Source organism: Brachionichthys hirsutus, chromosome 15, assembly GCF_040956055.1.
Source record: "Brachionichthys hirsutus isolate HB-005 chromosome 15, CSIRO-AGI_Bhir_v1, whole genome shotgun sequence".
Classification (NCBI taxonomy): domain Eukaryota; kingdom Metazoa; phylum Chordata; class Actinopteri; order Lophiiformes; family Brachionichthyidae; genus Brachionichthys; species Brachionichthys hirsutus.
The window spans coordinates 5,351,090-5,368,839 of NC_090911.1; the positions used below are offsets into that span (position 1 = coordinate 5,351,090).

General features: G+C 41.0%; 1 protein-coding gene across 1 annotated transcript; it reads right to left on the bottom strand.

The window, feature by feature from the left end:
• Positions 1 to 11,184: 11,184 nt before the first annotated feature.
• and2 (actinodin2) lies at positions 11,185 to 17,148 on the bottom strand. The gene is given in 6 exon segments (XM_068748855.1): positions 11,185 to 11,574; positions 11,776 to 12,666; positions 13,045 to 13,208; positions 14,074 to 14,169; positions 14,280 to 14,358; positions 17,143 to 17,148. Coding segments are annotated over 6 exon segments (1,626 nt in total).
• Positions 17,149 to 17,750: the final 602 nt, after the last annotated feature.

Sequence of the window (17,750 nt, forward strand, 5' to 3'; positions counted from 1 at the left end):
TGTAATGCATTTAAATTTCAAGTTAAGGAATGGCTCATTAGCACACACTTCTGTCACCACTGAAAGAAACTGCTGTTTATTTTGTTGTTGTTTACTGTCACCTGTTTTATGGTTTGAGTTACTTCATAAATTTTAAGTCAATAGACATCATGTTTTACGGTGACTTGAAATTTTTTATTTGATATCGTTTTTAATTAAGTGGTTATTTTATATGCAGTATGTATTTTTGTTAATTTTGTTTCATAAGTTTATATATTTGGGGTGCCTTGGAAGCTCTTTCCAGGGACAACAGATGAAAAATAGCCTTTTGGCTAATTCTGGCACATTTACAGAAATGTTTATTAATGTGCGCTGTCCCTGTTAAATAAACGAATAAATGAAAAATGAAACAACAAGGAATTGCTGTTACAAGTCCACCCCCCAAGCAAAGAAAGAAATGGCATCAATTCAATTCAATTCAATTCAATTCAGTTTTATTTCTATAGCGCCAGATCACAACAGAAAGTCATCTCAAGGCACTTTACAGGAGTAGCAGGGAAAGACCTGCCGGGAAAGACAGAACCCAACTTGACCCACAAGAGCAAGCACTTTGGCAACGGAGGCAAGGAAAAACTTCCCTTTAACAGGCAGAAACCTTGGACAGAACCTAGGCTCATGGTGGACGGCCATCTGTCTGACCGGCTGGGTTGAGCGAGAGAGAGAGAGAGAGAGAGAGAGAGAGAGAGAATGGCAGGTCGGAGGAGAGACAAAAACAATATGTATAAGACTAGAAATGCTAATGCCGGCGATGTGGACATCAGCAGTGAGGACTACAGCTCAAGTTCTGCAGCACCACGGAGAGAAGGACCTGAAAGAGAAAGAGGGACAAACAGAGGGAGAGAGAACACAAGACTACAGGGAATAGAGACAGATTACTCACATATATTAATAACATGAATAATCAGGGTGAGAGGGAGGAGCTCAGTGTGTCATGATGTTAAGCCACCAGTGCTGGCCTATGACAGCATATTGATTACTGTATCGATTAACTATAGTACTTGTTAAAAAGGAAAGTCTTTAGTCTACTCTTGAACATACAGATGGTGTCTGTCTCACGAACCAAGCCCCCAAGCAAACAAAGAAATAGGATCAAAGACATAGCCTCCTTTGCAGATGTAATGCAACTTCAATCACCATATTCTATCTATCTACATCCCTCCCTCCATCCATGCTTTATTTTGTGGTTAGAGGTGATGAGAAATAGCTCCTTTTGAGTCTCCAGCCAGCTTGGGTTCCCCCCAAGCCTGGCGTCTGACACTGACAACACTCGGCCTTCTGATCTAACCACAAAGATAAAGCAGTAATTGAAAAAACGTAACCGACTTGATGGAGGTAAAGACAATTCAATCGTATCTCTCTCTCTCTCCCTCTCTCTCCACCCATGCTTTATTTTGTGGTATTAAAACCCCATAACGTCCCAAAAGGAGAGGAATAAAATGTATTTGGTCTCTTTTACTCATTCTGATCCAAAACCTAAAATGCCAATCACAAATGTTAGAGCCTCCATCTGCTAAAACCTGAAATGTATAATTGTCACACTGACATCATCGTTACTGTCATGTCATGATTTCATGTCTAATATTGGGCTTCATTATAAATATACAATATTAAATGGGTTATCCTGGGGAAACTAATTTAGGGTGCTAACAGTGTAAGAAATTAAATATCATGAAACAAGTAATGTTATTATCCCTGCTGTAAAAACAAGTGTTATTACAGACAAAGTCCTAATTCATAAATAATGATTAAACTGTACTATTCTTTGTGTGTTTTACATTTGTTTGTTCTTTTTGCTCAGAACTTGACCTGCCAGATGGAGAAACCAACAAGTTCCAGGGGATCCATGTCTGGCTCACACCCTTCAGCTCACCCTGAACGCTGTGCTGAAGCACCCAAATACTGACTTGCTGATATCAAGAGCAAGAAAGCTCGTCCACGCTGTCAGGAAATCATCAGCGGCAAATGAAGTATTAATCACAAAGTCTGGTCCGAGATTGTAGCACGTTAGGCAGCTATGCTGCGGACTGTTACGGTTGGTTGTTTAAAATTACTGAATAAATTATATCTATGTTATCTATTGTTGAGTTGTATTATTTTATTATTTTTTAATCCTGCATCTGACAAATAACTCAAAGTATGAAAAACTGAAACGAATAAAAACTAAATTAAACTAATAAAAACAAAACTAAAACTAAAAAATCTACTCTAAAAACTAACTGAATTAGAGAAAACAAATTCAAAACTAACTAAAACTAAACTATAATAAAAAATCCAAAACTATTATAACCCTGGCCCAGACAGGTATCCGGATCATTCTCAAAATCTGCATTTTTCAGGAGTCCATCCTGACCTCAATTCTGGAGCTAGAGACTTCAAATTTGGTGTGCACACTCATAGTTCATTCTAGTTTCATATATGTTACAGTTGTAGTTGTATCTTTTCCCGTTCCGGAGCAGCAAGCTAGAGCAGGTTTGGCCCCTCTGATCCGGAAGCCCTGTTTACTGTCTCACAAGATCGAATAGTCTATTGGAGGCGAGGGTCTGCAATCTCTGATTGTGTCTTGTTCATATTGCAGCATTAGTGCCATTCTCCGGAACAACGCAATCGTCTTGTTCCTTTTTTTAAAATGGTCTGTTTGTGTTTATGCAAAGCTTATCCTCAAGCAATAAGACAACAAAAGAAGGGTAAATATATATAAAAGCTAAAAATGAGTCAACCTATAAGGCATGAGGTGAAAATCAAAGCAAAATCCCTCTTGCGAATGAAGTGTGAAGCCCAGTGCATAGAAGAATGGCTGAGAAAACTGAGCAGTAATTGTGAATCCTTGTGCTAATCTAATAGGAGGGCTTGTTCCACTGAGAAGTTGTTACTGTCAGAGATGAAAAAGAAGCTGAAGCCTTCTGTCTCTCGTCTGCCATAAATCACAAGCTGTCAGTCACAGTATCCTCCCTGAGCGAGGGGAAGGAATGTCTTCCATGCATGCGTGTATGCTGCTGCTCAGTATCATTTCCTTGTGCTTTCTTCAATTTATAAAAAGGAAAATTGGTCATGTGTAAATAAGTGTGTTCTACATGTGTCAAAAGTTTGGAACAATGCAGCGTGGCAGTCTACATGCGTTCTCCATTTCTGTCTTTCCTTCATTCCCTGCTGACTCTCCTTCGCTCATGTTGCTAGTGAAAAGATGAGCGGCGGTGGTCCTTTATAGGTTTCAAAAGGAAGCAGGGTTCCATCTCAAGTTGAATCGGAGAAGTTATTCTCTTTGTGGCTGGCACCTACCTACCTTCGATCAAAGCATGAGAGCGCAGCAAGCATCACCTCAACTCATGACTGCATAACTTTATCCCTCCAGATCTGTGTTTTTCTTTTCCTACACTCAATCTTGAAACACAAAGGAAACTTTGCTTGAAAATTCCCCATGTAGAAATGTTTCCAGTTTTATGTTGCTTCTTAGGTGCATTCAAAATCTCCAAACATATAGTGCATACCAATTCCCCCCTTCAAGCTGAAAGGCATATCCTAACCTGGCTATTAAACAGAAGGAGAGGAGAACTCCGACGAGCATGTTTTAACTTTGACAAACATTTGCTTTCCTTCCTGCACGTCCTCCTCAGTGCTTCAGAGACGGACTGTATTAAGAGCTCTTAAACGCCCTGCTATCGTGTTAATAATCATTTCTGCAGTTCTCCAAGATCTTTCAGAACCTCATCTGCCCCAAGATGCTGCAGTACATTAATCTTTATTTAAAAAAGTAAACAGCAAGCAAACAAGAAATGTGTTTTTAAAAATGAATGTTGGACAGAATACACAGCGAGAGGGCAGAGCTGTCAGTGTTTCTCTGAAGGGCAGAGTGATGGAAAATAAAGTAGAGGATCTCTATGTCATATTCTTTTCTTTTTTTTGCTTTAGTTCCACATGGATTATAAAAGGAAATGACATTTTAGAATATTCTTACTTGCTGTCTTCTTAGAAGTCATATGAGAGTCCAGCAGCTGTTAGCTTAGCTTAGCGTAAAGACTGTATCATAAACCAAAATGTAGTTAGAACTAGAAAAGCACACAGAGCGCAAACCTCCGCCAAGCAGCTCATACCCCTCCTAATTCGATTTAATGTTAAAATGTCAGATTTATTCCTGACTTCATTCTGGATCAGATCCAGAGGACATTGTCTTGGTCGGTCTGTCTGTCTGTTTATTAGCAAACCGCACGGTGGCAGAGTGATTAGTGTTGTTGCCTCACAGCCAGCAGATACGGGGTTCGAGTCCTATCTGTGTAGAGCTCGTATGCTCCCCTAGTTTACGATGAGCTGAGGAATTTTTCTCCAACAGCTGAAACAGTACATTGTATTTTTGAAACTGTAGCTGTAGGCTACAAGGACTGCAGCCTGCTTTGCAAGAACCAACATTTTAGGAGCTCCAGCTCTTATCGGTCTCAAGAAGACAATATGAGAGCTGATAATAGGAGTTAGATATATAAAGATAGAAATAATGCACTGCATGTTTATTATCAGAAAATTAGATGATCCTGCATTTATGCAGGGAAAGGACTTTCAATCAGTGAAGAATGAAAGGAAAGACATGATGTGGATGTACCTTCAGGGCATCAAATCATGCAGCTCCAACACTGGGAGTGTTGTTGGGAAAAGGAAGGTAAAGGAAGCCAGCAACACAAAATGGCTTTGCCAGTTATCACTGTCTGACAAAGTCAATGATGTGTTGATTTCACAGACAAAGGATGTGTCATTTCACCTCTGCTCTCCTTTCATTTCCTCTCTGCTGCAGCCAACGACTGACCTTCAGTAAATGAGTTGTGAAATTCCAAAGTCAGCAGAGAGGGATGAAGGAATATGCAATGTGTCAACCCTAACCATAACCCTGCAGTGGATATATAGATAGATGGATAGATGATCGATAGATGGATAGATGATGGATAGATGATAGATAGATGGATAGATAGATAGACAGACAGATAGATAGATAGATAGATAGATAGATAGATAGATAGATAGATAGATAGATAGATAGATAGATAGACAGATAGATGCAGCTGCCCTTGAGATTGTGAGAGGTATGCTTCTTACAGTTAAATGCCATGAAAGATGATTTCTCTATACAACTCTGTCTTTGACAGCAATCTAGGGGTATTTGACTCAAAACGTTGCCAAGACTCTGGCCTTTGACTCCTGCTTTGATCAAACGTCTACTAAATATGTAACAGCTGTGAGACATTCTCACTGAGAGGATTATTGTGGGGAGCATATCATGTCTTTTAATGCAAATGCTGAGCGGTATGTGTGTTTGTTTGTCAATGCTTCCTTTTCCATTCAGTATACGGTCAGCACAAGTGAATTTAGGAAGTCACGGGATTAAAAATGCTTCATGAAGCAATGAAGCAATGCTAAAATAACTGAGTAATAAAAAAAATATATTGCTCATTACATATAAACAAATTCACCACCAGATATTAGGTAAGAAATGATCTAATTTACAGTGACGCTCCATTTTTATTGTAAAACTAACATTGTCTGAGTTTTGATGTGGATTTTAAAAAGGTTGTGTTGTAGTTGTTGATGAGGCACAGTCCTATTCTTTTGAAAAATGTGAGAATTTCTTTTAAATGTAAATTATAAATAACCCCCAAGGCAGGGAAACACTTTGCAGCTCCTATTAACACAAACCAAATTTGTATGCAAACCATGCGGAGAAGAAAACGGTAAGCACTGGAAATAAGCATTTCCATATTTCCAATGAATGTTTTAAAAAATGCTATATTTGTCTGCACTTTGTTTCAGTACATCTTACGAGATGAGGCTGTAACAGCCGTAATTCAACATGACTGCATCCCTCCTGAACCAGGCCTGAAACTCTTTGCTCCTTGCTGCCTGTTTGATGAAATATATGTATAGTTGCATGCAACTCTGTGCATTTCCATCCTCTGGTACATCTGCTTTTCCATCACAAATCTGCCCGCACACATGATCGTTGACTGTGACTCACTCAACAATCACCCCACAAATGCAATTGTGTTTGCCATCTTTGTTGAATGTGTTTAATTCATATTTGCATTTTGTCTCTTGGAATAATGTAACTTTAATTTGAAATAGGAATGCTCACACTGAAATCGTAACTTTTAATTCTTTTGATGCCCGGAATGTGTGCAGAATCCTCAATGTCAGACAGTGCAGCAACAGGACTGGAGATAATGAATGTGCAAAGCAGCTAATTTCAGTTACCTTACTCACCCTCATTGGGATTCACAGACTATAGGTTTGATTGGATTTAATGATATCCCCCCTGCTCTGCTCCCTGCCCTTCCAGGGCCTCACTGCGCCTCAGTCAGCACAAACCTCCCCCATGCTTACTCAAGCAGCAGAGAGCAGTCCCACGACACCAGGGTCTTCCTCACAGCCTCAGAGGCCAAGACTTAGACAGGAGATGTGTTTGTAGCGAGTCAGCTAAAATTGTAGCCCACAAAACCCATAGGATTCCAGCTGAATAGTAATAATGGAGTCTGGTGTTTTTAGACTGGGCAGTTTCTATTCAATTCACAAGATGGAAATTTTAAATCACGATGGAAAAGTTTAGATACTATACCAGTGCTCCATTTGACTCCTTCAACCCCTACTCCCACAGTCTGTTTGTCTGCCTGTTTCCTTCCTTCGGTTTCTGTTTCACTCCCGTCAGCCTCTCTCTAAGTCTTAATCTGTCCATCTGTGTTTCTCCATCTCTGGTTTCCATTTTCTCTGCTCACTGTGTCTGCCTGTAAAATATCCAGCCTAAACCACAGCTCTCCCTCATCCCCACCATCCGTCACCATTCATGTGACTGTGGTGTGACTGTGAGTCAATTCCTGACGAATGTCAGGCATCTCCAGGTTTACCCACAGGTCTGATCTATGCTGGCAAAGCTGCCCAGCTGCAACCGATCTATGGCAAAAGCTGTCAGATCCGCTCACTGCTATTCAAGGCGAGATTGCATCGGAAAGACCATGCGGCACACGGCTAATGAATTATCTTTTAAAGTGTCCAGACACTAATTTTAAAGTTAATCCACATAGACAGAGGCAATATTTATGGAAGAAAAGGGATGTGCCATCAAATGTTGTTATCAAAATAATGATTAAATACAATACATATTCAGATTTTCCAAAGATTTAGTTGTAAAATATTGAAGTAGTTGTGACATCACATACCACATAGTCTTACTTTAGATATTCATTTGATTTAATTTCAGAGACATCTGTAGACTCCGGGAGACTTTGCTAAAACATGTTGGGTTGCAACCTTTGCATGCCCTCGAGGTAAACTGCAGCTGATTTCAGCTCAGTGGAGTTTATATGGAACGAACAGGCTGTCTGTAAAAGGGAAAAGTACGACTCACAGAGAAATGTGTCAATAATCATGAATGAAAATAACAGGTAAATAATAAATGACTAAGCAGCAGTATCAACACACAAGCTGAATAACACTTATTAAGTCCGTGTGTGTGTGTGTGTTGAATTATTTATCTACGGTCACAAGTCTGTCAGAACAGTTGCGCTCAACACCATGAGGTCCTTCAAATATAGAAGCAAAGCAGCATCCCCATTAAGAGTAAGAAACTTAAATTAATCTACTCAAACAGCATAGTGTCCTTTGTTTTACATTTTAGAAAAAGAAAAAAAAGCCTCATATATGCTTGGCAGGGGATTACACTCTTAAAGTATCTTCTCTACAAAGCAGCAGGCTTTTTTTTTAAGTGTAGCAGTCTGGGTTTATTAGAGGATTTTTTTTTTATGCAGGGAAAAATATTTTAAGAACAGAAGCAGCTCTGTTCAACAGCTGAACATCTCTGTGGGGGGTTCTCCATGTTTGAGGTCTTGCTGTGGCCTCCTGCTGACTTGAATCACAATGAATGTTGATAAGACAACAAGGTGATTACTGAGCTCCAGCTACTTTTTGGTTCACGTCCACATATTCATTAACAGCGCTGCAGCCAGGGATCATTATTTCGTTCACCTAAAATTGTCAATTAAAGGATGTGTTAATACAATTAATAAGGAAAACTATGTGATACAGTAGACCAAAATCAACACAAAGTAAATGCATACATAAACTAGCTCTGCCAGTAACACGTCTATATGCAAAACCTTCATTAGATTACTTAAATCGAAGCCACAGCGAGAGCTTATGCAGCGCTGACCTTTCAAATAACTCACTCTCCACCTGTCACACTCACTTTCTCGCAAATTTTTGTCTCCCACGCTGCAAATCATTTGCATTTTCCATCACCTGCCTGAAAAAGCAAAGAATAAAGCAGAGAACATAGCGCAGTCGACAAAACATAATAATCACCTTTAGCACACGTGCAAAGGTTCCCTAAAAACAGCTGGATATAAAAGCCCACGCAATTTATGGCTTCATACGAGAAGCGATAACAAGGACGAAAGAAAATGCAATATTATATTGTCACTCCGTTAGAGAGACCAACACTGGCCGCAGACTCTATCTACACCATATACATTCTGGTCGACTGAAAAGTTGAATTCCCACAGAGTTACTATTGTGCTGTATGTATGCTGTTCGTTTTGTCCGGCTGTCTCCACATAAAGGATGGAGTCAAAGTATGAATGCATGCGACTCAGGAAACGCTGCGCTTGTCTGTGACAAAGACGTTGTCCTCACAAAGCATAAGATGACCATGGAGGCCATGCATAATTTATAGTTGTCGGTCTGCTGCACAAATATGAGAGAGAGGGAGAGAGAGAGAGAGCGAGCTCTGCTGTGAATAATTCAAGAAGAAAATGTCAGGAGAGTATAGTTTAGTTTGGATGGGGTATATCTATCTGTCTGTCTGGTTGAAAACATCTTTTCACAGCAGATAAATGCATCTATTATTTACTAATTAACACGAAACAGGCAGCCGTGATGATCCGGGAGACTAAAATCTGTTCCGCTGCAGCAATGTGAAAGGGGCTTATCTTAATATCATAATGTTTCAAATCCACAGCAATTATTCTTCAGGGAAGTGTGAAATTGATTCCAAACACTTTCTTATTTTCTTCCTCACACCATTTGATCTCTGCTCCCCTGCAAAGACCTTTGACAAAAGTAAATTTTAAACAGCAACATCTTGCGCACCTTTTTCACGACTGACATTCAGATATGGAACTCTCATCTAATCGATGTACAGGATGCAGTAAAAATGTTTCACTGACATAATCGGCTTTAGGATAGATGACTTAAATATGCTTTATTAATGAATGTTTTACATGTTGAGCTTCTCTTTTTTAATAAAGGCTATGAGAATCAAACTGTAATGGAGACAGACATTCATTTAAGGAGGCAGTTGTGACAGCAGGTTTACACAGATGGCAGACCTGCATTAACTAAACCACTGACAGCTTCACAGCCATCAGTGCTGGAAGATCAGCGCCACCTGGAAGACTGCATGTAAACACGGAAGCACCAAAATGAAGTGGAAACCTCTCTGCCATTGTGTGCTTTAACTCACAATAAGGGCTGTTTTGATCAAGAAATTCATTTATGGGAATGAGGGAGATTAAAGTTAATTAAAGGACTACGGGACTTAACTGGAAAGTGTAAAAAAATAAAACAAAATGTGAACATCTGAACTTATTACAACTGGTAAAATCACCGCCTCACATTCCCCATTTTGTCCGGACCGGGACTTGAACCGGTGGACTCCTCCGCTTCCCAACCCAAGGCACCGCCCACTGAGCCACTGCCACCCGGACATACATTATCTGACTTTAAGCCCAACAGCAGGAGCAGCGTCTTCTTGAGACTGACAAGAGCTGGAGCTGCTTAAATGTTGGTTCTTGCAAAGCAGGCTGCAGTTCTTGTAGCCTCCAGCTACGGTTTATTTCTAAAATATACTGCACTGTTTCAGCTGTGGGAGAAAAAAATGCCTCAGCTCATCATTCCGTTATTCATTTCTTGAATGTTGGTGGTTCGTGTGTTAAACATACTGTAAGTCACAACCAAAGAATGAATTTGCTCACGGAGAAATAAACTGCGTGTACAAGCTGTATTTGGATTACACCTCTTTAACGAGAAAACAGTTGGCTTTTGTGTGGGATTAGCACTTCGGTGGGAGTCAACTAGCAGCGTTTCACCAGGGATGGCAGCAATTGGTTGATTGATCGACCGGTTTGGGTCCGGCCTAAACATCTCAATAAAAGCTATAGGATGGATGGCATGAATTTTTTTTTTTTTTTTCCAGAAATTCTGTCTGTCTCGAAATGAATTGAATTCATCTTAATTACTATTTTCCAAACTTATGACACTGACCTCAGCTATGACCCCAAAGAGAGCAGGTTTTTTATGATTTCTCTGATCTGGTTAGATCAAGTGTTTGTTTTTTTATAGACCTATATTTATATTTATCTCCTTTTCCTTATTGTAGGCTCCCCATTATTGTATAAATTCTCCATTTCTTTATGTTTTGTGGGTGTTTATTCTGTCTGTTTGTTTTTTTGTCGTGTTTTTTTGTTTTGCATCGTATGGGCTGGTGGGTAAAGAGCATGAATTAATTTATAGTTTTCAAGAAAATAAATTAACTACAATGGAAGGAGTATAATAATATATTGCAGTAATGGTGGAAGATAAACTGGTGCAGGAATACTAGGCTCAGCTGCATCCTGCATTGCAACAGCAGACTGAAATGCTGTATGGAAGGAACACAGAGAAGAGGCATCCTGGTTGAAGTGAATGTAAAACATTCTGCCATCGTGACGTTTTATGTTTATGTGTATGTGATTGTTAAACATCAAGACATTTTTCAAACCTGTTTTATTTAGAACTTTATAAAAACTACACAAATTAAGTATCATGAGGTTTAGAGCGACAGAAAAAACTCAGGGAAACAACATTAAATACACTCAGGATTACTCAGATGGAAGGAGAGAATGTACAAAAGAGAGCTATTCTTGCCCACAGTCAAATTCTAACTAGCCTTTATCTATCACAAATATATCCACATGACTCTCTTCTACAAACGTGCATACATGAAATGTTTATCCCACGGGTTTTACATAATATCTATGTTGCTCACTTCAGATGATCAGAGAATTTAAGCGCTATATGTTTTATACTTTGTGATTCGGTGGAAGTTTGTTTTCCATGGAGTCTGTAAAGTTGTTGTTATTCCTACTTCTGCTGGCGCATGATGCTCCTGAGGAAGTCTCCAAAGCGTGGGACAGTGGCGTCTTTAGCGGCCTTCCCCTCAGCAGCAGCTGGCTCCTCAGACACTATGGCGGGCTCAGCTGGACGCAGGCGACAGTTGTAGTCGTATTCTGGGTCACAGTCTGGGTGGGGCAGGATCGTACCATCCTTGACGTGCTTTGGGGCCTCCTCAATACCGACGGGTGAAGCAAACTTGCCACAGTTGTGGTCGTATGGATGGCAGAAGGGCTTGACTGGAGCCTTGATGGCCCTGGCTTTGTGGTCAGACTGGACAGGGGTGCAGTCTTTGTCATAGTGCACATAGCAGTCGTAGCCCTCCTTGGTCTTGCCGTGGACACCAAGTTAGTAGCGAACCTGGTTGATTGATTGATTTGTGTGGGGGGGGGGTTTCAAAACAGATGCAAAGTGAAGACGTTTTGAGTTAACCCATTTTGAGTTAACTATATGAAAAGGAATAAAAGATGAAAAAGATGAATAATGCCAAAAGCGAGATTACACTAGTTTAGTCAAAGCATTGAATTCTATATTTCTAGTATCGGGACTTCAGATTCAGACCTGGTGCTCGGGGATCTGTGGAGCAGGCCTGCGCAGGGCGGCGGCGGCCGCCCGTATGCAGTATGGGTCATACCGAGGGTCGCAGGACAGAGGAGCAGCAGGAGGGGCAGGCCCGTCTTTGGGTGCGTAAAGCAGCACGGGTTTGGTGAGGCTGGACAACTTGGTGGCAGTCAGGGGGTTGCAGCCAACATCAAACAGAGGATTGCAGTGTTGCTCTTTTGGTGCCTCCTCTGCAGCGAGGGGAGCAGGAGCAGCAACTTTAGCCACACACAGAGGATCAACTGCTGGGTCACAGGTGGGGTAAAGCCGGTGGTAGAAGCCAGTGGGGGCCTTGTGGACCAGGGGAGGCATGCAGTAGGGGTTCTTGGGGTCACAGTTGAGAGCAGCATAGGATGGGGCGGGGCCAGGGGCTGGGCGGTAGCCGTAAGCTGCCCTCAGGTGATACTGCAAGCACTCCACATCTTCAGGGTTGCAGATCCTCATCAGTTCAGTCTGCTGCTCAGTACTCAGGAACGGCTCCAGGACAGGGGCATGGTGGTAGAAGCCAGCGGGGCCCTTCATCGGTGAGGGCAAGATGGGGGTGAGGATAGGTGCTGGCGCCTTGGCTGGAGCTGTCTGTGGAGCAGCAGCATTGGGAGTGAGAGGGAAGCGGCAGTAGGGGTCGAGGTAAGGGTTGCACAACCTGACGGCGGCAGACTTAATGGGGGCGGGCATCACAACTGCAGCCTTCGGTTTGCTGGTGGACTCAGCGATGCACTCTGGATCATCCGAGTTGGCACAAGCCTTGTAGATTTCACTGAGGTGAGTCAGGTAGTGGTTGAAGGTTGGACCCTCTTCTGATCGGTGCTTGTTCTGCAGGTAGGCCACGTACAAACGATCGAGATCCTCAACCTAACATGATTATAGGGCAGGAAACAAAATGAATTTAGGTTTGCCACTTCCAGCTAAATGACATGCTAAACATAAAGGAATTCAAAGCGCTTAATAGAGATGCTAGTTTCACACAAATCCTCTATAAAGAACTGTCTGTCCATATTCAGCTGATCATCTCGTGGCTTGTCTCGTCTTGTACTGAAGACGTGCTATTAAAAGATTAATAGCAAATTGATACATTTATGCAATCATGACTAGGACAATAAATTATTTATTCCAGAGGAAAGCCAGGAAACTTGTTAAAAACTGTATGAAATTATAAAAAAAGACTGAGGGGGGGGTCTCTTTTACAATCCTGACTTGAGAGACTGGATAATTGATGTGAAACAAACGTACTCCTTCCTGGTTCTGAGTGTCCATGAAGTGCTTGTACCAGCCCCAGAAGTCTGGCAGGCGTTTGAACTGGGGCGCCGCCATGAAGGGGGCATTCCTTCTGTTGCGAATTAGCTTAGTGAAGCTCGCCGCAGCCTCGGCGTTCACGTCATCAGATACTGCAGGCGCTGAAACGGGACGAGACAGCAACGAGGCTGAATGATGGGCTGTGGAGCCAGAAGCAGCATAAACGTGTACAAATATTAGGCAGGCAGTAAAGTGAGTCCCTGTTATTCTCTCACTCCGCTGTGACGACACACTGTTCCCGCATGGATAGCCGTTATACTAGTCTATAGAATATAAAGGCGACAGCATGGAATAAAATGTATTATATAAAATAGATACATTAGAGAATATTAGAGATCCAAGAGGAAACTGGAAGAATGATGGAGATGAGAGAAAAGACACGGTTGCCTGCTACTACTTCAGCACCATGGACAGTGCAGCATTTATCGGCAGCATTTTCAGCTCACAGCTCCGTCACACAAAAGCATCAACCCATTCTTTTGTATGTGATTAGTTTTGTGTTTGAAAAGATGTTGAATGTTTTTTTTCTATTTATAATGTTTTGGTATTTTGTTTGTAGGTGAAATATTTCTACACCGTATTCTTTGGTGCTGTTGATATTAGAGCTCCACAGTAACGAATTCAAATGATGTAAAGTTACCCAATAAAAGAAAATAAATAATTGTACCATCATTCTTAATAACGCTATTTCTCTGGGACACTTCCAACTAAGCCGAACATCATAACATTTGTACTGGTAGTAACTTTCATAGTTTCAGTTTCATCAGTTCATTTGCTTGGATAGACTAATCAGTTAATAAAGTTTATATTCATTAATGCCAGTATAAAATAAATATTGTAAATGTCAACACTGGTTTCCAGCTTTAATTTGAGCAATATAAACATTTTCTTAAACTTTGAAAGTTATATTATTATATAGGCGAAAAGGAGGCTAGTTGAATGATCCTTTATAAATGTCTTCCTCACTCCATGACTTATAAGCCAACGTGTCCCACATGCCACGTCTCTGGTCCTCACCATCCTCCTGCCTGCTTTGCTCCACTGGAACCGCCCCCAGAAACTCTACAAAAGACAAGCAGCAGCAGAAACATCAGCTAATAAGGTCCAGATGTTGAGCTTTCCCTCAACATCAGGGCAAACCGCTGGTTGGCTAATAAGCCCCTCAGTGAAACCCTGCAGGCGCTGGTGCTCTGGCGCCCTGACATAAGCAGCAGCCTGCTGATTAAACACCGCTCCCTCCTCCCCCAGACCCTGACACAGCCCCAAAAACACTCCGTCAGACTTTGAACCAGATTGATGGAGTTTATAGAACTCCTGGAGGCCTCTTTAAGCTGTAAAACCACAAAGTGTGAGCCCTCGCAAAAAACAATTACCAGAACACTGTAAAAGTGAAAGGAAGGGAAATTAGGGGAGGTGGGGAGGGGAGGGGGGATTGACTGTCTACATTCATGCTTCCACAGGTGGGGTGTCTTCTGCTCCATTAGGGGTTTTCTTCAGATGTCTACAACTAACAGCCAAGTCAGCTGATTATGGAAGAAGCTCCCAGCGGTGCACGGACGAATGTCTCCTTAATGACTCTGGAAGGATTTAGTGCTCCGAGGCCGCTGCGCTCATCAAAATGTCATGCTGTTTCAGTGTTGGGGGGGATATGGGTAATTCTGTCTCTGTAATTCTGTCATTATTAATGTGCATAAGGCCACAGACAGGATCTTAGAAATACTGACACTATGAATCACTCCAGTAAAAGTAGCCATGCAGCAGTAAGAAATACTGCGTGACAAGTGCAAGTGCAGGCCCTGCGTTCAAGAGTCTACTGAAGTAAATATTCAGTCTTTGTATAAGTACTATCAACAAAATGGCCAGCTAAACCATCACGAAAGATATCAGAGAAATGCAGTGGAGGAAAAATAATCAATTTGCCTGAATCTGCTTTAGTGCAGTACTTGAGTAAATATACCTTCATACAGTTCACCTCTGGCAAAAAAAAAAACACAAGCATGGAATGAAAATGATTACAAGAAATAAAATAAAACCTATTCTAATATTGCTGTCCTTTTCCCAGTTGTTCCTGTTATTGATGAGACATTTTTCACTTTTATTTCACAAAGCATCCAGAAATCATTCTTTGGAATTTGGAAAATGAAAGTCACAACCAACCATCATCCCACTGCCCTAAATGTCATCATTGTAGACAAATACTAAGAACACAGCAAGAAGCTGATTTTTTTAAATGTATTATAAAGTACTACTAAAGATAAAAATCATTTCATTATCATTGTAAATTATGAAGTCCTCTGGTAAAAAGGTTAGATATATATACTATCCTGAGTGGGAGAGCTGCATCTGTTCATGAGCATGAAACAAACAAGTGGAAGAGGAGCATTGTTTTACTTTACAGTGGATTTCTAACAATTAAATGGCTATGTTTTAAAAATATGTAAAGTTTTTAAAAGTGAGATCTCACCTGGCAATAAAATAACAGCAAAGAGGAATCCTGCGTGGGTGAGGACCGATCTTCCAGCACGTGCCATTTTTTTTGTTGTATATGCTTCCTGAGGTTAAAGACAGAAATATAATATTCACTCATAGTGCTGAATATCTGAGGATGGAATCGCAGCACGAACATCTGGCGAAAGCAATAATGTCTTGCCATGAAACCAGGCTTGGGTTAATGATTAATGTGTCGGGTTTCTTTCGTGGAGAGCTTTTCAGCAAACTGCAAGATATGTTAATGAGAAGACAAATTGCTTAGAACAAATTGAGAGCTTTCATTGAACTGGCTCATGCCAAGACAATAGAAAGGATTGGGGACATGCTTTAATAGAGTATTTGAGAGATTACTGGGAAGAATTCAACTATCAGGATGTCAAATATGGTGTCTGAAATGAAACAATCGGACAGCTTGAAGCCGGAATTGTTCTTCTCTGTTACTTCACAAGTGGCTGTCGAATTAAACTTGCTGTGCTCAAAAGGAAAGAGAGTCTGTCACAGTTGAATAATGAATAAGACTTGAATTTGCAGGCAGTTGTTTTCACTCTGGACTAAAACTTTATAACTTTAGCGCATGCAGGATTCACATCAGCACTTACCTGCTGAGCCGCTGAAGATGGGGCCTCCTCTGGTCGCAGCCTCTTGAGGGGGGAGGGGGGGGTGTATTCACTGTACTGTTGTTGTATGTCCTGTCCAATCCCTCAAGCCCTCTTCTATCCTGTATGGGAGGGAGAGGCAGGGGAACATTTTTAAAGAGCCAACTTGATCATTAAAAACAAAAAGGCATATCATGTGGCTCCGGCATGCTGGCAGGCGCTCCAGGATTGGCCCCCAGCAATTCCATCCATCCATTCAACCAATAAGGGTTCCTGTAATTAGGAGGGGCGAAAAGGTGGCACTAGCCGATTTTAACATTTAAACAGCTCAGTGGGTATAAAATATAAACTGCAAAAACGGCACAGGAGAGATTTACATGGAAACACCAGCAGCTTTCACAGAGATGACAAACTGTACAGCATGAGATAGCTTTGATGTTCTTGTTTATTATGATGCATAATAAAGAATATACTTTTTTTTTTAAATTCCCTCTATATTGACAATAAGATCAATAGGATTGTCTAAAGATGATCATGAATGGGACTTTTTATTTTTACCAGTTCAGTGTTTTATACAAGCAGGGCTGCAGCCGTTTTGATGTGTTGCTATAAAATGTTGAAAATTACTGAGCTGCTTGGATCAGAGGAAAATCACTGCATATCACTTTGGGGGTTTTATCAGATGAGATATATTTTTTATTATTATTATTATTATGATTGAGCCAGACCAATAACCTGTGGACAAGAAAAATAATACAAGACCGGCCAGTTTCATGGAGAGTTTCCTAAAAAAGACTCTCTGCTCTTTTATCCAACAGCACGAAGGTAAAGTCGTGAGACAAGGCAGGCCTCGTACTGAGCCCACTCATAAAGGTGCTGCTGGTGAACACGTGTGCAGCCATTAGAACCAGAATGTCAGCACTGTTTGTTCACCACAGATTTCTCATACCTGCATTGTGCCACGTAGCCTCTCAGCGTGCAGCCCAAGTCCGTGGAGTGTGTTCTGAGAGCCATGGAAACGAGGGCGAAATCATGCAGGACACATTTACACTAACATACATATTAAATATGCACACTCTACACTTTTCTTTTGTCGTGAACCCACAGTGGTTTAATAATTACTTGTGCGTACCTTCACAGAATCTAATGAATAGGCAGGAAAAGAGACATCCGTCCATCATCTCTCTGCTTTGTGGGTCACGGGAGTCATACAGTCATACAGACATACAGAAAACATCTCATTACTAAGACTGGGTTATTAATACTGCAAAGCTCATTTATTATTTGGTATCATGATCTTGACTTCTCGTGTTGGTTGGACAGAAGGAGAATTTTTATGACCCCTTTCTTCAACTGATCTTCCTGCTCTTGAAGGAATTTCAACATTTCTTGACACTAGTTTTTACATCAGCCATCACATCCAAAATTAGATTTTTCAATAATCTCCTGAAACAATAACACACTTTTATTCTGCAGTTTTTCTTTCACAGATCGAATTTTCTGTTTAATATTTTTCTTAGACAGACACTTTATTGGTAATTGGTGTTGATTGATCTT